This window comes from Thermobia domestica, chromosome 10, assembly GCF_964235325.1.
Source record: "Thermobia domestica chromosome 10, izTheDome1.hap1.1, whole genome shotgun sequence".
NCBI lineage: Eukaryota > Metazoa > Arthropoda > Insecta > Zygentoma > Lepismatidae > Thermobia > Thermobia domestica.
In genome coordinates, this window is record NC_137463.1 from 111,391,998 (window position 1) to 111,413,450 (window position 21,453).

General features: G+C 38.3%; 1 protein-coding gene across 1 annotated transcript; it reads left to right on the forward strand.

Moving 5' to 3' along the window:
- The first annotated feature begins 10,916 nt into the window (after positions 1-10,916).
- LOC145662659 (uncharacterized) lies at positions 10,917-20,489 on the forward strand. Its single transcript, XM_081728457.1, has 2 exons — positions 10,917-11,463; positions 18,180-20,489. The coding sequence occupies exons 1-2, from the start codon at positions 11,431-11,433 to the stop codon at positions 20,361-20,363; spliced, it is 2,217 nt and encodes a 738-aa protein (XP_081584583.1). The 5' UTR covers positions 10,917-11,430; the 3' UTR covers positions 20,364-20,489.
- Positions 20,490-21,453: the final 964 nt, after the last annotated feature.

The following is a 21,453-nucleotide window of genomic DNA, read 5'->3' on the forward strand; positions in this document are numbered from 1 at the left end:
ACTGTTAGTGAATCCGAGCAGTCTGTTTCATCCATGAACCTCGACGACGCTAATGAATTTCCGACAATACTGGATTCTTCCAAACCTCGTCTTCATACATTCTTGCTTACCAACTTTGATCCCAAATTTGAGAATACCAAGCTGGCTTTTCAACAACTCATAAAATATCTACCACGCACCTCAGTCGCTCAAATTGTTCATACACGCAATGGGATAATCTTCAAGTCATACGATTCATCATTCTTAACCACTGTACGAAACAAATGCAGTTTCGAAATTTTTGGCAAACATGCTGAAATGAAGCGACTTGAATCAAAGGCGTTTAAACAGGCACCACCTCCACGAAGACCCCCGGCTCTTTCAGTTGTCATTAGGGGGGTGGATCCTTCCCTGACAGACGATGAGATTCAGGAAGAACTCACTCAAGAGGGGCACTCTATACTTAAGTGCATACGCATTAAAAACGACCATGGAGCCACATACATGGTACGAGTCCTTACTAATTCCGAAACCACCATCGATGACTTGCTAACTTATGGTGCCTTCATTTATGAAAGGAAGCATCGCGTCGAGCCGTCAAAATCACCTCAGCCTTTACCATTGCGATGCGAGCGCTGTCAAGCGTACAATTCCCACCCGACTTCAAAATGTACGCAATCTAGCAAATGTGGATACTGTAGCGGTGCCCACGATACTAAGGCATGCACCAACTTAGCTAAACCACCTAAATGCTCTACATGTCCAGAGCAGCATCCGACGTATAGTTATCGATGCAAAGCGAGACCTACAGCTGAGCCTCTCAGCCCGGAACTAACGGTTCCTTTGCGACCTGTTTTACCGCCAACCCAGCAAGCTCTACCACCACCAGCTACCGACGAACCTATTACTCTCCAACAATTACTATCTTTTTTCACTATCGCTATGCAAAACATTCATCCTTTTCTTCGCCAACACATTCTCGGGGTGGTCAATCACTCTGCTCGCCTGATCTTTAAATGTACCTTTCAAGCTACCTACTCTGGTCCACACGTGTATTTTCATGTCACTCCACTCGAAGAACATGCTTCCGCAGAAACTTCCAACCCTTCTACTGCACCGTAATCATGGGTATTTCGCTCTTATTTGTTAATATTCGATCCCTCGCTACTCACTATACCCTTTTCGAACAGCTTCTCTTAGAAGAATCTATTCAAGACTTCCTCATTAACGAAACTCACCTCACACCAGCTATGTCTTTTAAAATACCTAGATATACATTACTACGTTGTGATTCTACGGTAGCAGCACGCCGAGTAAATGGGGGAGTGGCTGTTGGCTTTCATCCTTCCATTAGTCATCGCCAATACCACTCTGCCTTACATAACATACCGGAGCACCTCATTATCACCCTCTATTTTCACTCCCTTTATGTCACTATAGCCACCATATATGTGCGCCCTGGACACCCAATCCCCCTCTCCTTTTTCCAGTATATCTCTAATAACTTTAAATATTATATAATTATGGCAGATATTAATATTCATAGCCGTTCAGATAACCAGAAACAACGTTTCTTTAACTTCATCACCAGTCATACCACAGGCCATATCTTTGACATACCAAAACCTACCCGACCTATCACTGAAACCACACCAGACGTAGTGATTTCATCTGTCAACCTTTCCCAACGATGTACTCTCGAGGTACTAGATTCCATTGGTAGCGATCATCTACCCATCAAACTTCACATTGATCAACCACAGCCTCATACTCCTCGAACCTTACCAGAATCTCGGCGTGTCCCACGTTTTGACCAAGCAAAACGGGATCATTATCGCTCAACAATCACTGCATTTAGCCAATCTTGAGACGCCTACCACAGAAGATGATCTGTATAATTGCATTTCTGATATCACCTACTCTATCCGTCATGCGTCCGAACTTCATATACCAACCACTGAAATCTCCCGGTTCCAACCACGCCTACCACCAAGTTATTTACCTCTTATACACCGCTCCCGCGCATTTTTCCGAGAGTTTCAGCGCACTGGGAACTTGGAAGCTCTGCAACATCATCGCAAACTCCACCGCACAGTTCGAAACTATGTTAAGGCATATAAACTCCGGACCTGGGTAAAGACTTGCAACACCTTGGCAGAAACTTCGCACCCAACTAAGTACTGGAAACGCTTTAATCTGCTGACGGGCAAGCTTACCAGGACGCCTTATCCATTGCTTATTAATGACTGTCCGCTACAAACAGATGAAGATAAAGCCAACGCTTTTGCCGACCACCTGCAAACTACATTCACTCCCTTTTCACCAGACTTTCCCCGGAGGCATCCCACAGACATCTTGAACCTATCAGCACCTTACTTACAACCGAGTGAAACTCATAGTCTTCCCGATAATAATCCTCTCACCACTCCTATCTCTACTGACGATATTTCGTCTGTCGTGAATCGCAAGCGTAATACAGCTCCTGGTTTGGATCGGATAACTTATCGCCACATCAAAGAAGCACCATACTGTCTTCTTCTTCTTCTTTCTTATGTCTATACATTTATACTTCGTACCGGCTACTTCCTCTCAGACTGGAAAAAATCCTCTACTTTAATGTTTCTGAAACCTAACAAACCTCCAGATTCTGTTGCATCTTACAGACCAATACAGCTAACCTCCGTATTTAGCAAGATTCTCGAGCGCATCATCGTCGCCAGACTTCATCTCCATCTCTCTACCCATAATTTGCTTCCTGTGCATCAGGCTGGATGTAGACCTAATTTTAGCATCAATGATCAACTGCTCAGACTCTTAAATCTCATTACCAATCATTATAATACTGCTCGACCATCTTGTCTCATCCTTTTCGATCTCGAAAAAGCTTTTGATAAAGTTTGGCATTTAGCTCTCCTGTTCAAACTACACCGCTTCCGACTTCCGCTTTCTTATCTCCGATTCATATTTCACTTTCTTTCTAACCGCCTCTCTTATGTAACCATCAATAGCTCCTTCTCTCATCCGATTTTTATTCACTCTGGTGTACCCCAAGGCTCTGCTCTCTCACCCCTACTATATCTTCTGTTTGTAGCTGACATGCCGGCACTTCCTCTCAATGTGCACACTTTTCAATATGCTGATGACACTGCTTTTCTCTGTACAGCCCGAACCATTCAACAGATTAATTCCTCTCTCAGCATAGCGATTGACTCCTTCTTTCGATGGTGCAATATGTGGCGACTCCACATGAACTCCACTAAGACGCAGGCAATTGTCTTTATTCCACCTCGCAAGCGCTCCCGAGTACAGAAAAATCCGAATCTCCTTAACATCAGTGTCGACGGTACACGAATTCAACCCACTAAACAGGTCACTTACCTCGGTCTTACTATCGACCATCATCTAACTTGGCGCCCACATCTTAAAGAAATCACTCGCAAAGCCTATAATCGTTTAAACCTTCTTAAACGTCTTATTGGTACCACATGGGGATTACAGCCTTCTACAGTACTCAATACCTACAAGGTATTTTTGCGCCCCGTCTTAACATATGGACATCCCGCCTGGGTTAGTGCATTACCTTACTTCTACAACAAATTAAAAGTGCTCGAACGACATGCTTTTCGTCTAGCATACCGAATCAAGCTTTCGAGTCCAACGCAGGAGTTGTACGACCGCATAACGTTTCCTACCCTACTTCATCACATCGAAAAATTAAGGCTCAGGTACATTACTACGCGCTTTCAGCAACGGCACCCTCTACTTGTGGACACGATGGATATCGATCGCAACTACGATCTGGGTTATAATTTCATCACCTGTCCTTTATCTCTGCTCTTCTCCCTTTATCTCAAAACTCTTCCACCTGATCACCCCGACCATTTTGTCGCATCTGCCTATTCTTCCGATCATCTTCCCCATCATGTTTCACCCACATTTACGGCACTGTAAATCCATTATACTAACAGGGCTTCGCATGTCTTCATCACTGTCCAGAGTAGCCCCTGGACAAGAAGATAACCAGCATTCGTCCTTTTAACAAATTGTTTGTTTGTGTTTGTCCTGTGAAGTGCACCTCACCATCATCTTTTTTCCTGCCCTAATGATTATGATCACAAGATCATAATGTCCAAATGGATACCGCAATATTATGCAATAAAGATGTAATATAATAAAGTGCTATCCGTATAAAAGATATTCCAGATTTCCTCTGCATCCCATAGACCGACTCCAATCTCCTTTCTGCACCAGTACTTTCACCTCTTACCTAGGATAGAGGGCGTAACCCTCGCAAGGGAGCTAGCCTTTGGCTAGCAAAAAAAATCAACTTCATAAATAACGATTAACTCAGAGGTGTTGTCGCACTGTATTTTTCGCTTGTTCTTGCAACGTTACAGTGTGTTTGAAGGGACAATACCAATCTAGACATAACTTTTGAGTACTAAGTTTATGATGAGTACAGCACAAAATAGGTTATTATAATACCAAGTGCATACAATACAGCAGCCATCTTGACATTTTGATTATGGTTAAAGCAACATGTCTTATATTGTTGGAACAGCCATAGTAAATCTTGTGATGGTCTCGACAACCATTCTATGTGGTATTTCCAACTATATAGGAGCTGTATAGTTGCAAGTACAATAATTGGTATAGTTGTTAATATCATAAATATGTCTAGGACATCCATAATTTTTGTTGACCCAGCTAGAGTTTTTTAACGATATAATATTGTACTCTGAGTCATAATTCTTGCTGGCGCTATATTAACAATACTGTATAGTTACATTCAACCATAATTATGGTTGAATATAACAATACCGTTTTTAGAGTGAACGTTTTAGAGATGTAAAGAAAGGTGTCGAGGATGAGCCGCACTGGGTCAGCTGCTAACAAGCACAATCCGAGACAAATCGCACGAGTACGAAGGATGCTTGGGAATCGTAGGCGGCTATCTTTAAGAATGATAGCATAAGCGTTGAAGATAAGCGAAGAAAAGGTAAGCACTATTGTTTACGAACATTTGGAAAAGCTAAAAATTAGTACCCGGTTTGCACCGCATAGGCTAGCAGACGAGCAGAATCAAACTCGAAAGGAAACGTCTGGAGATTTCATCGACTTGTCTGACTGGAATCTAAAGATTTTGAAACCACCATTACAGGAGATGAGACCTGATACTACAGTCAACGACATGATGTCCTTTGCCTTATCCGCCTAAAAATAAATGTCGGCTGACAACATCCAAGATTAAGATGAGATTGATCTTTTTCGACAGCAATGGCTTGATCCATCACGAATTTTTATCCGAGGGTCAAACTGTCAACGCAGAAGTTTACAAGGGATTTGTTGCAATATATCCGCCGGGTTCAGCCAGAATAGTACCTGAGTAGACAAGGGAATTTCCTCCACGATAATGCTCATCCGCACACCGCGATCCGCCTGCTCCAATTTCTCGCTCAATGAAAATGACTATTCTTTAGTACCCCCTTTGTTCTCCAGATTTGGTGCCGGCAGACATCTTTTCGTTTCCCCGTCTTAAATTAATTCTGAAACGCTTATACTTTACCGACGTTGCGGATATACAACAACGTGTGACCATGGTGCTCCGAGCGATTCCCTAAGACGTTTTTGCTGACAGATTTCAGCAGCTTTACAAGCGATGTCACAAGTGTGTTGTAGTTAATGGTGTTTAGTTTGAAGGCAAGTAAAGGTATTTTATTTGTAACTCTTGTTTCATTCATTTTCTATGACAATTCACCGAACTTTCCAGACACACCTTGTATATTCAAGATTAAAAAAACGTCAACGTTTTAAAGTTGAGGTAACAATCATGGCCGTATTTTTGCTTAGCAACAAAAGAAATGTGGGCAGAGAACATTAGGTAGTCAAAGCATTCTGCATTCAGAACGAACGTCGATTACATATTGAAGTCATTTGGAGAATTAGATTACTGATTCCTGGAAACGTCAAAAAAAGCACGGGAATAAATAATGATAAAAAGATAGGAAAAAAGTGTTGAAGCAGGGAATTGATGCGAGTGATGCATTCATTTGCTTCAACAGAAAATTTCATGGCTAGCGAGGTAAAAGCGTTCATCAGATGGACGTGAAAATCAAACGCTAAACATTTGTCGTTTGCATACACACATATATAAACATGAGCATGAACACAGCCAACAGAATGAAATCTCCAGAAAGTTCTTTCCATAAACTTACAACATGTGAGACTAAGACTCGAAAAAAAATTGTAGTAGAAAGTGTTGTTTCGAATGATTATTTCCTGTATTGCAAAATGCATGATCTGTGTACAGCATTGCCAAGTTTACCCATTCCTGTTCTGCAAAAGTGTCCTAACGGCTAAATGCCGACGAGTAATTGAATTCGATTACCTTCTGTTTTGTAGAATCGCATGACGAGTTTTGGTACACCTCAATACTAGAAATAATTAGCGAAGGAAAGAAAACACCAACATAAGAATAAGGAAAGGGTACGGCTCGCGATAAAGCTGTGTCGCGCAAGTCCAATTCTAAAACATTGCAAGAAAAAACATTTAAACATACATTAATTAAAAAAAGAAAAATAATTTGCATTGAACAATAATGTAAACTTAGTAAATGAAATACAGAGGCATGACTCTTAATATCGTCTTGTCTTTATTGGCTTGCAATTTCAGCATTGAGATTGCATTTATATTCGTCAACATAGGTGTCCACAAAGTAGTTTAGCAAAACCTGTGCCACTGGGGTGTCGGGTGTATCGTCTTGTACATACAAAAACGCATCAGGCATGTCTTCAAGATGAACATGGGAAGTGCAACTCCTTTTCTAACCCATTTACTCAGGTCACTACAGAATGAAGCCAACCCAATATATTGAACCATTTTCAATACAAATTTGGTAAAATGAGACAGACAAAGCGTACTGTCGCTTGCTGGAATGTTTTTCTTGTTGCGTTTATTGCCGCTTTTCCGAAGTTAGTCATAAATTCTTGCACAAGAAATTGGAAGCAACAATGTTCAGTTTTTTCTTTATTTGCTGAAGCATGAGTGATGAAACAACTGACTTTTGCTTTGGAATAAGCAGAAAAGGAGTGGAAAGAATCATCCCAAATACTTCTTGTGCAACGTGTGCTGGTATACCTACCAGCCATCTTGACTTTCTCAATAATTTAAGAAATAATTTGTTTGTTACTTGCAATTTTTATGTGTGATTGCAGTATTACGAAATTATCAATTTCCAAACGATGGGATTAACTTTTCTACATGTAATACAAATATCGGCATACTTTCGGTGCAGTACAGATTTTCCACAAACCTACGTGAAAAAAAACTTTAATCCTGCAAAACAGAACCAGACGCATTAGGTCATTTTTCTGTTCTTCAAAATATGACAACGCTGAATGTGAAAAAACAGTTTGAACATCTTTATGTTAAACAGTATTCTGCGAAACAGGAACACACTATTTCGAATAGTATTTCTAGCCGTCTAGTCAAAAGTTTATAAGTCTATAAAACATACTGGTTTTATGGTGCTTGATTTACCAAAACTTCTTTATATATTTTCTCTCTCTCTGTGCGTATGTCTGTCCGAAACACAAAAAATTAAAGAACTACTTAATGGTCACTATAAATGTTGGCTATGATGTAGAACAGAGGTTCTCAACCTTTTCCCCAGGCGAACCGCCAAAGAATATTAATTAGTGATACCATCGTAAGCCGTATACCACCAAAAGCGGCTCGCTTACCGTAGTGGTACTCGTACCACAGGTTGAGAAACCCTGATGCAGAAGATCAAAAGTTACGAATCGAGTTCGTTGATGGAGGAGATCCATTCACCGGAAGTGGTAGAAATCAATCATTTCCGTTTTTTACATTTATCGTTATAAAGCAAAGAGAGTAATAGCGAGAAGCGATTTACTCTAATCGATTAAGTATCCAAAGAATATATATTTCATCTTCAAATTTCTACTAGACCGGAAGTGATAGAAATTTAGAACCGGAAGTGATAGAATATTAATTGAGAAAGTAAGACGGTATACAAATAGGGTTGCCACAGTTTCTGACATTCTGAGTTTTTTTTTAATTTAGCATTCTGATTATTCGTAGAGAATCATGTTAGCAGGAGGACAATCAGCGTTAGTGATATTGTTCTTGATTTGTACTGACCTAATGGTCCATATGTTTTAAACTAACTGCCACTAAGCTGACTTCCAGTTTTGTAATTAAATTTTCATTCATGAATACGAGTATTTCTTTCAATTAGTCTTGATAAATTGAAAGAAATACCCGGTATCTCTAGAAAGCCTCCAGTTTGAGAACTATTACTATTCACAATAATAATAATAATAATAATAATAATAATAATAATAATAATTGTCAATCCGGATACAATCCAATGACACCTAGTCGATGGGACTTGGGCCAGAAGGTTCAGTTCGTCATCGTTCTGTTCGTCCGTGTAGCAGTTAAATATCTTTCCAATATTTCCAAATGCAATAGGGAAATTAAACATATACAGGAAATAAATATATAATATAATAATTAAAGAATACCAAAAGAATTCAATTTTTAAATAACAGTTTATTAAAGATAACGAAACTAGGTTTGTGTATTTACAATATTACGTTAGAATAATGTAGATACACTAACAAACACAAAATAAAAATAAAATACGTAAATACCCAAAAAATATACTAATGAAATCTGAATATTACTGATAAGAAATGTACTTTACTTTTAATTCTCAATAATTCTATGTAAGAAAGTTATCTGAATATTAATTCTCAACAAGTAATTTTATTTCTTGAATAAATATTACTTAAAAAATATATTCCTCCAAAAAAGTTTAGATTTTATTCTCAGCAAAGTAATAATAATACTTTTTACGTCACTTTCTAATCTAACCTCATAAAGCAAAGCGAGCAATTTAACAAATTTGAACACGCTATTAATTTCTTTATTACTTCGCTTTACGAAGATACTGTATAACATATAAGTCAATGAGACGATTATCAAAATTTTATTCTCATACAAATTATGTAAATGCCAAATCTCTTAATCTTGAATAAATAGAAATTCTTTCATATATAAATCTCAGTCTCTAAATTCTAAACAGTGGAATGATAATGTTCTATATTCAAATTCACAGTGGAATGATAATGTTCTATATTCAAATTCATTTAAAACATTCATAAACCCATTTCATCAATCTCTCAACTAGTAATTCCTATATTCTTTCATGTATTTGAGCAAATGTGGAATGAGAATGCTGGAGGAAAAATTTAATTGTAATATAAAACTCCTACGATCAAAATACTCGAGAAACTCAATATACAAGCTAAATACACTGCAAACTAAAAAAGAAACCAATATAATCAGGAAATATTGGAAAATTGTTAACTTATTCTAAATGCGAAAATTGTCCCCCAGTTCTACTTAGCACTCCGCGAAACTTCAAAAATGAGAAAAATTCTGAAATTTAACTTAAGGGTGAAAAGACCATGAAATTGCATTAGCAATTCGACCTGAAGTGAAAAACGAGCTTCACAACCATACAAACACCAATCTGACAAGTCACAATGACTACTTGAAAAGAAGTTTGAAATTTCACTCACCTCTATTTATTTTAGTTATTGAATTTACCTTCTAGTGTGTAACCTCTCCTCTCTTGGAAATATGGAATTAGTCTGAGCTATTTTGGCTATCGAACAAAGTCTAATTGGTAGAAATACGTCAGTATTCATATATTATGTAATTCCTCCAAAATTCTTTCGTGCCTTCGTTTCAACACAAATATATATAAGCAAGAAATAAATTATAGTTGGCTTTCAAGCAAACCAAACCAGCTAATGTCCAAAAGGAATTACTTTTCACGTGATTGAATCGGGCTTTCACTTGGGACAAAAGACCCTTCCTTGATTTTAATTGCACAATTTCTCTGCACAGAATGGAAAAATAGTGAGAAAATAATCACGCAAACCACTAACTGAGCTAGCAATTCACAGCGGTTTAAATCACTTTTAAAAAATCTCACAGTCGGAATCACTATCATCGCTTAGTAGCCACACAAAAAGAAAAACAAAAGTGCCCGTTTGACACGCTACTAAGTTAGCTTTCGTGAATAGCAGAACCAAGGAATAAAACATTCCTTTTTCACTGATCACTTATATAAAATAATACTGACATTCCACCAACAGGACTTTATCGATCCACGTCGTATACACACACACTACATTAACAAAAAGTACGACGTTGAACCATTCTCCGTAATAGAGAAACCCTCTCGAACCGAAAGGAGAACCTTCCCAGCAAACCATATGAATAACAAGGAGCGAAACCTTCTTTAGCTTGTTGAGTCGGTGAACGCTAACCACGCCCCCTTTCTCGACAGCTACCATTTCCTCCAGCAGACTTTCCAACTGCTATTACCTAAATATTCCACATACTTTTCTGATTTTTTCTTTCTACTTTTTTATAAGAACAACTAATCAAACCAATTCAATGACTTTAACATTGCATAGTGACTCTTCCATATTATTTGGACTTAATCAATCTATTATACAGTTATTTTCTTCCTTTTTAGTTTTTATTATTCTTGTGACGCGTCCATATTCGTTGGCCTCATTCCACACGAAGAGGACACGTTACATCCACCAGCCTTTTTGCAAAAAAATTCTGATCTAGAATTTTTTACTAATTGGAAATCTATAAATATAGGAAAATATGATTAGCATACAATTAATATATAATAAAATATTCACAAGAATATACAAGAATAAGCCAAACTACTATAATATATTATATACAATGGATAAAATTAATATTATATACAATACTAAATTTACATGACTTTTAGATAATCACGGCCGTGATTAAAATTTAAGAATATATTTACAATTTAGTAATAATACTTATTATATAATCTTTTTACTGTAGAGATATTGGATTTCCCTAATATTTTTAATATTCAGTATATAAACAAATCAAGATTTAAAAACGATATTATTTTTTATTTTTTTTTCTTTCTTTATTTTCTGTGGATGATGAGAGACAGACACAACTTGGAATAATAAGACAGTCAGCAAACATTTCAAAATTCTCTTTAGTAGACGATTCCTCATTCTTCATTCTTGGTAAATTTATGTAACTTATGTAATCTGATGTAACCAAAGCGTTCTGTAACTGTTGACAAATTATTAAATAAGTCGAGAATTCCATTTACCTTGCACTTTCCTGAATCCTACACGTGCGTACTTTGGATGTTTTTCCGTAATTTCGTCGGCCATCTTCCTACTTTGTTTCATATAAAAACGTCCCAGGACCCGGAAGAGGGGAGTAGCACTCGAGAAGCGGTGAAGTACACGAGGAGCGGTAAAGTTCACGAGGAGCGAGTGTGAGCAACGACAGGAGAGACCTATACCAAGTTCCTCGCCAATTCGACACAGAAGCCGAGACATGGAGACCACCAGTCGACGACCAGGAACGGAGGTACGGAATACACATCCAAGGTCCTAAACGCCCAAACAACCTTCCTTTTCTTTCTTCCTAAACAAACTCTCGACTCTCTTTTTTTTAAAATATTTGTTTTTATTTATTTCTACCCACATGCCCTATAAACTAAAACGCTCGTCGTCTTCTCAGTTACCTCTCAAATCTACCAGTGAGCTATATTTCCCAAGTTAACGATAATAGTTTCCTTTCTTTCTTCAAAACGACGACGAAAGCATTCCTACCGAATGCACAAGCGTAAGATGATGGAGATGCTGATCTTTTTTCTCGCATCAGCGTAAGAAGGTGATCAATGCTAGTTGTCTTTCAAACTTCTAAACTGTTTTCTCTTCATTTTTTAGGCTTTTTAGAATCACCTCCAACTTCCCCGCCACCAACCCTCTATGAAACTAGTTTTGTTCTCTTTTGTTTTTATTTTTTGAGCAATCTTTCTTATGCTATTCTATAATTACCCTTCTTTTTCTCTCCTTTTCGGAGAGTGGTGGAGCCCCAATACCTCTTGTGTATGTTTTATGTGTTGTATTTAGTTTTTAGTGTAGGTATAGCATATTTAAGGTCTTGACTTGTGCCCAATAGTTTTATTACTTGTGTTATATGTTGCGAAGACTAGCGGACGAATTTTTGATACCTTTAGAGGATATTTTTAACTTAAGTGATACTGTCTATTTCGATCCCGCGGCCTGTTCGTCTCCTAAATCGACTAAATTTACACGTAATTATTTAGAGCAACTTAAAAAGAAGCTAGAATTTTCGGAATCATTTTCGGATATTTCTCCTGATTCTTTAGACGTAACTGTTCGTGGTTCTAGTTCTAGCAGTATGGCTACAGGAGGAAACGATCCACCTCCGTCCATGCACGGCACGATTGTGAAACCAGAGCCTTTTTATGCCCGGTTGGGTGACGATGTAAACACGTACATCAGACGCTATGAGACCATCGCTAGCATTAATTCATGGGATGGTATGAGACGAAAATTGGTGCTGGGGAGCCTACTCCGTGGCCCCGCTGAAAACTGGTTTGCTGGCATAGAAAGAAAGCCAGAATTTGCCCAAATGACTTACGACCAGTTCAAGCAAGCTTTTATAAACGCTTTTAAGGACAATTTGGTGCCACAATTATCTGAAGCTCAGATGCGAGCCCGTGATCAGAATGAATCAGAATCCGTTCTAGAGTACGTTTATGCGAAGCAGGATTTGATTTTACGCGCAGACCCGACTGCCAATGAAAAGAAACAATTACAATTTATTGTGGAAGGACTTTTACCCGATTACTTTAAAGTTGTAGTACGAAAGGAGTACAACACGGTCAGTGACCTTCTGAACGACCTAATTATCGAGGAAAGGACTAAATTGTTATTGAAGCGTAAGGAATTAGAGAAATTCTTGAAAAAGAATTCTGCTGTTTTGCAGTCGTCTTTATTTTCTCCGACTAGCATAGATGCTAATACTCAGAATAATGCTGAAGTAAGGGTTCAAAGTTCGATTACTGCTCAACCATATAATACACAGTCAGCATACTTGCAAAACCAGCAGACTCAACAGAACCAACCGGTAATCGACCCGTTGACTGACATACAGCAACAACTGTCAAAGTTGACGCTGCAGATTTCAGCCTTAGCTCCTTCAACAAATTGTGAAAGAAGCGATGATTTTCAATATAGGAAAAAGCAGTTTAATCAGCCGAAAAATGTAGGTCAGGATTACCAAGGAAAACGGAACGGTAATCAAAACAACAGAAGTCAGAATAATAATGCTGATACTAATAAAAAGTCCAGCAGTGATTTTGCGTCCTCAAGTAATAGTAATTCTTCGCCAGGTCAGGGTTCGACTCCGGATAGAGGCCAAATTATTTGTTACAAATGCAAATTACCGAATCATATTGCGAGATATTGTCGTATGCCTTCTTTAAACACGCAGACAGAGTAGATGGTCGGGACGAATCTACTCAAGGTTCCGTTATAGTCCCTATAGTGTCCTTTAACGAATTGCCTCATGTGTCAGCTTTAATGAACGGGAAAGTCGTAGAACTGATGATTGACAGCGGCAGCCAGATCAGTTGTCTGGGGGAAAATTTGGTCCCGGAAAATGCTAAACGTTTCCGTATTAATACTAGACTTCGGGGAGTAACAGGGAAGTTTATACAAGTTTCTGAGATAGCTTTATTAAAATTTAGGATTGGTAAAAACTGGTTTACTCATGTATTCAGAGTTATTCCAAATTTTGATTATGGGCCTTTGATTGGCGCCGATTTTTTGGAAAAGCACAGGGCTGTTTTAGATTACAATAAGCAAAATTTAACTCTTTTTCGATTCGGACGCCCTCCTTCAAAAACGTTACCTCCGAGGAATTTAGAAGTCAATTTGTCAAAAGTCTTAACATCCAGGCTTGCGCAGGGATCTCGGGCTATTTTTAGAGTATTGGAAAACACGATTTTACCACCTCGCTCGCATACTCTGGTGAAGCTACGCAGTTGTTGGGATATTTTGGGGAAGAAGTTATTATTGTCACCCTCTCGCCGGATAGAAGAAATACTGGACATTTTTATTCCATGTGCGATAGTGAATGGAGGATGCCCCGTGGTGTATGTTACGAATCCCACCATTAAGGAGATCAAACTGCGACAAGGTACACACCTTGGGGATGCTGAAGATTTTGAGGAGGTCCCAGAGGAGCCTGAGGAAAGGAGTTTTTCGTCGGTAGAAGAAAGCCTACCGTCCCCGGAGAAGATGGAGCTTTCCAGGCGACTTTGTGATCCTAGTCGTGTCGATGTCAACCCCGAGCTATCTCCAGAAGAGAAAGAAAGATTCTACAGTCTCATACGAGAATTTCCTGATGTTTGGAGTTGGTCTGAGGAGGACATAGGACTCGCACGAGGCTACCTTCATGAAATTCGTCTATCCGATTCTACACCCGTGAATAAGACGCCCTACTCAGTGCCTTATCATCTTCGTGGAATACTCAAGCAGCAGTTAGACACGATGCTTCGTCAAGGGATTCTGAGGGAAAAAATCTCGCCCTGGAACCACCCCATCTTGCTGATTAGGAAGCGTAATAATCAGTTCCGATTTGTAAGTGATCTGAGGGGTCTAAATCAGCAGTCCCATCCTTCGAACTTTGCGACACCGTCGGTGGATGACATAATCAATCGTATGGCAGGACATCTTTATACCTCGAGTGATTTGACCAAAGGATTCTTCCAAATTCCGATTACAGAGGAGTCGAAAGAGTGTACAGGCTTCTCGATACCAGGCATGTCAAGTTATCAATATTGTGTCCTACCTATGGGACACATTTCTTCTGCAGCAGCGCTTAATAGACTGGTCAAATTGACGTTAGCAGGCGTTCGAAGTACAAATATTATGCATTATGTGGACGACTTCTACATTATCGCGTCATCTGTAGACGAGATGGTGCATTGGTGCAAGGTCCTTTTTGAAAAACTTAGAGAACGGGGACTAAAATTGTCTCCCGAGAAGACAAAGATCGCACATTATTCTTTGATAGTGTTGGGACATCGTTTATCAAAATTTGGAGTACAAGTGTCAGATCGAATGTTAGCCACGATTCAGAATTTCCAACGTCCACGCACGAAGAAGAATTTAAAAAGTTTTTTAGGGGTGTGCTCCTTTTTGCGAAGGTATGTTAAGGATTTCTCGGAAATCGCTTATCCTCTTCAAACTCTGCTTCGAAAAGACCAAGATTTTAAGTGGGGAACCCAGCAACAAGAATCTTTTGAAGCTCTGAAAAAAGCAATTTTGGAAGCCCCAACATTGATGGCATACAAACCAGAGAGGGATCTACATATCTACACCGATGCGTGCAAGAAGGGCCTCGCAGCTGTAGCAAAACAACCTATTTCAGACGATCCTGAAGCTGAACTAGTACCGATCGCATATGCCAGTCGAGCAGTTGGACCTTCAGAAAAAAATTTGTCAGTGTACCATTTGGAACTCTTGGCTCTGCTGTATGCACTGCGATCTTTCAGATATTTCGTGGTGGGTCGACATTTCTATCTTCATACGGACTCCAAAGCTATTACGTTTCTTCGCCACAGTAAGAACCTGACAGGTAAATTAGCACGCTGGATGTCTGAGATTGATTGTTACGATTTTACGATCGCCCACGTGAAAGGTACCGACAACATAGAAGCCGACAGTTTGAGTCGCTTTGTTAAGCATAGTCGCGACAAGGAAGATGAAGAAGAGAGTGCCTCTGACCCGAGAATTTTCCTAATCGAAGACATGGACCTCATTGATATCGCAAAAGAACAGCGAGAAGATGCAGTACTGAAGAAAATTATTGATCACTTGGAGGATCAAGCAGAAAAGGATCCAGCCTATGAAAGGCAGGCATCGTATTTTGTTTTGAAGAATAATGTAGCATACAAAGTGAATAAGACACCATTCGGTAAAGTCTATTTGTTAGCAGTACCATCGAAATTGCGAGACATTGTATTTGAGAAACTGCATTGTGGGAAACTGGGTGCGTGCCATGGTGGATTTTCGAAAACATACAACCTTTTATTAAAGTCTGTCTATTTCCCCAATATGAAAAAATTTGTGTATGATAAGTGCCAATCTTGTGTAACTTGTCAATTGCTAAAAAAGAGGAGTGGAAAACAGTTCGGTAGTCTTCAGACACATCCTAGCGTTCATCCTTTCTTTAGAATCTATGTGGATCTTGGTGGGACCTACCCTAGTAATAATATCTTACGCCACAAATTTCTAATTATAGTCATAGATGAAGGAACTCGTTTTTGTATTACTGGTTCTCTACCAGATGCTTCTGCAGCTTCTGTTAGTGCTTTCATATATGACAACATCATATTGAAGTATGGGATACCAACTCAAATCTGTTGTGATAGAGGTGTTGCATTTACCAGTCAATTATTTAAGGAGTTATGTAAAATACTGGGGACTCAAATACATTTCGCTGACGTTCAAGGGCATTTTTCTATTGGGAGTGTAGAAATCGCAGTAAGAAATATAGAACAGCAATTGAAGATCGCCTTAGACAAAACTGACCAATCACGTTGGATTGAACTTCTACCAGAAGTAACCTTTGCCTATAACGTCACGTGCAATTTGAGCATGAAATATTCTCCTTTCGAACTCCTCCACGGCTTTTCTCCTCGGTTGTTGCATTCCGCCATGTTGGGTATGGAATGTCAATTTTCAGAAAACCAAGACAGATTGGAACGAATGAAGTATATACGCGAAAAAGCCCAAGAAAATTTGTACAACCGACATCTGACGTCCAAGAAGTCTTACGACAAGAAGCGAATACAACAAGAATTCAAGCAGGGTGAAGCGGTTTGGATTTTTGATCTGTCTAGAAAACGAGGACAATGTGCTGCTTTCTCGGGAAAGTATTTTGGACCTGGTCAAATTGTGTCCAAAAAACATGACAACAGCTATTATGTTAAGTTTCGAACACCTAGAGGACAGATTAAGATAGACTCATTTTCTATAGACCGGCTTAAGAAGTATTATCCACCTGAGAAGGGAATATCTAAGGACTTGCAAAAGTTAGAGAATCAGGATGCACAAATATTGGGTGAAGGAGTCCAGGAAAAGGATTTTCAGCAGCAGGAGGAGTCCACTTCTTTTTTGATGGAGTATCAGGAAGAGGAAAGCACGGGGGAAGCGGATTCATTGTTCATTCGAGATGTGAAATTGATGACCGAAATTCCGTCGTGGGACGAGACCGGACCCGACACCAAATCGATGGCTGATGTTGAAAAACCGAAGTTTGCCGTCAACGAGGAAATTAACCGGAAAGTGGCTTTGTATTATGGGTCTATTACGTCACTGGCAGGACAAGCGATCGTAAATTCATCCAACACCCAGTTGCAACCAAGAGGAGGTGTAGACTTGATGGTACAGTCTTTGGCGGGAAGTGAAATGAGGCAGGAGTGCAAGAAAATTGGTCACTTGAACCCAGGTAATGCCGTATTAACCTCAGGATATAATCTACCTGTAGATTATGTTATACATGTATCTGCACCCGATGATAAAAATGCTAAGCGCCTAAAGATGTGTTATGAGAAATCCCTACAGTTGGCTATGGACAATGACATAACGACCATTGCCTTTCCAAATATAGCTACAGGAGTATTTAACTACCCGAAATTAGAGGCTGCAAGAATTGCTTTGAACGTAGTAAGGGAATATCTCGAGGAGTACCTCGATTATTTCGAAAAAATAATTTTTGTTCAATTCGATAAACAAAATCAAATTATTTACGAAAAAGTGATGCACGAATATTTCCCGAAATGAGTTTTTTGTCCTTTACAAGAGCATAAAATTTATATAATGTACTTAACCTAGAGATTAGTTTATTACTGGCCTAACAGGGAGTTATTTCTATGTTAATTTGCAGTATGTTAGTACAACCTTTTACCACAAAAAAAAATCCTGTGTCCATTATTCTGTTAAAGTGCAGGTCCAGAGGAAGTATTAAACCATCTCTCAAAAACAGTTTTTGCTATGACTTGTCTACCTCCATTGTTGAAAATAAAATTAGGTGAAGTACTGAGATGAACTAGTAGGCATTCCACTTACCTAGAAAAGAAGGAAACATTGAAATTAGTAACGCAATTTAACAGGAACATATATACTTAGGCTAACAGAGATAATAATCAATAGAACATGTGAAAATTTTAAATTTCTCATTATATTTAATTTGTGTTTCAGATAACCTATTTTGTTTTAAGCTGCATTATCCTATCTTTCTCTTTCCCACATGTGACGTCTAATAACACCGAGTTCCAAATAACATCTGGTTTATTTTTCCGTAAACTCCCAAATGTTATTTTGTACCAACACTCATTACCGATATCTTTTAATTTGACATTTTCCTTTCCGCATGATGTTAAGGTTTCTTCTCTTTTTGAATCTCTGCTTTGCAACGAAAATGACACTCTAGCTCCAGATGTCTGCGAAGCTGCGAAAGTCCTACATAATCTGCAAGTCCATATTAACGATTATTTTTTAAAGCCTCCAAATCCACGATTTCATCGATTATCAACCAGATCGCCGCGTGCACTGCTAGGGTTCATTGGGAAAGCATTGAATTGGTGTTGTGACGTAGCTGACAGTTCATCTATTGATTCGATAAACAAGAAGGAATTTCATTTGGAACAGACAGTACTGGGTTTACAAAAACAATTGTTGAAAAACAATTTATATATTCAGAACACAACTTCAGAATTTTTAAGTTTTCAAGATCAGATACAAGATAATTTTCATAAAATTAGAAACTTTTCGGCAAAAATATTGGATCAAGAACATGATCTGGGAGATCATCTTAATAAACTTGCAAATCGAGTACATAAAGAGGTCATTTCGTTCATTCAAGAATTTTATTCGATTTCAACGCAGTTTGTACAGTTTCTACAAATTTTTAAATATGATCTGACAATCCAGATGTGTACAGATGCAAGGCTGAACCCTAATATAATCCCTTATAAAGTGTTGCACGCACATTTATCTGAATTTGAGAATATCATTTTGAAAAATGGATATAAGTTAGCCATAGATAAGTCGTTATTGGAGATGTATTATTCAATTAATGTTTTGACTTGTTCAATCACCGACACGTACATTTACCTACAGATGAAAATTCCGATCGTTGAAATACAGCCTTCATTTGAGTTATATGATGTGCAGCCACTTCCGTTTGCTGTATACAACCAAACTTGTACCGTTGATATCCAGCCTTTAGTTATGGTAGTTCAAGATAAAAAAGATCTTATACCAATAACAGGAACAAGCCTACTTGCTTGTCATTATAGCCAATCAAAGTTATGTAAGATACCTACACACACTGTGACACGTTCTCGTTTAATAAATTGTGCTCACGCAGCTTTCGTTGCCAGTACAGTCAGGGAAATACTACACAATTGTGACCATACGTGCTATGATTCGAAAGAGGCACAGATTATAGACATTGGATCGCATGAGTTTGTTTTAACACACCCGCCAGAATTTCTAACTTTGAAGACTAGAGAAAATGTGTCAACTATTCGAGTTCCAGAAGAAGCCAGATTATACGGAGCCCTTAAAATTCGAATACCATGCAATACTAAATTAATTGTGGAAAGAAATCTTTTCGTCAGATCGGATTTTCCGTGTCTCGACAATGATCTTACCGAACCTGTATTTTTACATCTTTTTCCGAGCCAGCTAGTCTCTAATGATCTGATGCTATTACGATCTACGTATAAAGGGAATGAATTTTTTAATGTTTCATCTTTACTTAACGATGTTTGGAGTTCTTCGATCCGACATATGAATATATCAGCATTTACGATAATTGACCAGACGCCCATTAAGATGCCTATCTATAAGCATGAGTATTTTATACCAGGAATTATTATTATTTGGAATATCATCATCACTCTTCTACTTATTTATTTGCTAAGGGAACATGGGATTTTCAATTTTATATGGTTTTGTAGAAAATGTAGTGCGTCTACGGAATTTTCTTTGCAAGAATTGAGCTACTTTTTAGACATTGTGCAAACCGTTATTGCAATTGTAAGTCTAATTTTGCTCTATAGAGTTATGAAAAGTTTAATGAAAAAAATTGGTGATGATACGCCACTGCAGATGAAGAGTTTTGAGAATAAATGTAACGAGAGGATTGAAGAAAGAGATCAAGAACCTGAAGTGACCCCAGAAAAGTTCACCACTTCGAACAGAAATGAGGATGCACATTCAGTGTCAGAATTGAGTTTACCTCCTCCTCCGGAAGAATTGATAGTTAATGACGGAAGTTTTGGTACAGAGATTATAGTACCACCTTCTACCGTCCTGGAATTAAGGAATTCTAACGTAAAATCTTCGTACATTTCCAACTACATAGTGTATTCTTAAAAGCGGATACGGAAACTGAGACGTCGAGTAATTCACGCATTTTGTGAAACAGCATCTAGAAGAAGATATTAGAACGTATATACGCACGACCATATAAAATTGAGAATCATTACCGGACATACCTATTTTTATGAATTTAGAGACCTTCTTCCCCCCCACAATTTTTATTTCCAACATAATTTTACTAACACAATCGAGTATTGGGCGATAAAACCCAATCCAACCTCTAGTTACCTTAAATTCCCAACCTAATCAGGAAATGGGTTAGGTTTATGTTGGAAATAATGAGCCCCCCGGCCCCCTTTAGAATATGATATTAAGGAAATTGTATTTAAGATTTTAATAGGAAATTGTTTAGATATTTTGGGCATTTGGTCAGGTCATGAATGTGAAGTACTTATACTAATACTAATTCTTTCTTTTTCTTCTTTTTTTATGGTTCTCTATTCTCCTAATTTTTCTGATGCCTCCTACCCACCTCTACTGAAATACTACGATCACTCTCAGGCTTTCATAAAAATCACCCTCACAGTCCTCAAATAACGACACTTCCTTTATTTATCTTCCCTGATTTTTTTTTTTTTTTACGATACCTTGATATTCTTACCTGAGTTGCCAACCCTGTTTCTCACCGGAAGTAAGTCTTCGGACAATAACCTTACCGCATTTCACTCTAATTTTCCTTACTTTCAAATCTTCTCCACAATTCCATTATTTCGTAAAACCAACCCCCCCGAGACGCCACTGGATTCACGTTTAGGTACCTTGACTTTGAAATCGCCTTTCAAAAGCCTAATAATAGTTATCTTAATCAAATCTTACTTTCCCAATATCATTATCCTTGTTTTTGAACTCTTGTGCCCCCCCCCAAAATTTAAAACAGCCATTATAACTTGTCATTCGTTTTGCTTTTATCCTTCTGTTTGTAAACAAACATCGGCCATTACTATACCGAGAGCCTTTGCGAAAACTCCCATCCCTCCGTCATAGCGTCATGGCAGCCATCTTGAAAATTTTCATGTTTACATTTTCCCACGGCTTAGAGACTGTGTTCCTTTGCCATATTTTCGCTACAATTCCTATTTCTTTA

Excerpts from the sequence above, each read along its gene's own strand:
- LOC145662659 (XM_081728457.1), top strand. The coding sequence starts at position 11,431 with ATGGAGACCACCAGTCGACGACCAGGAACGGAG. Across the intron at positions 11,464-18,179 it reads GTCGACGACCAGGAACGGAG|ATAACCTATTTTGTTTTAAG; the intron begins GTACGGAATACA and ends TTTGTGTTTCAG.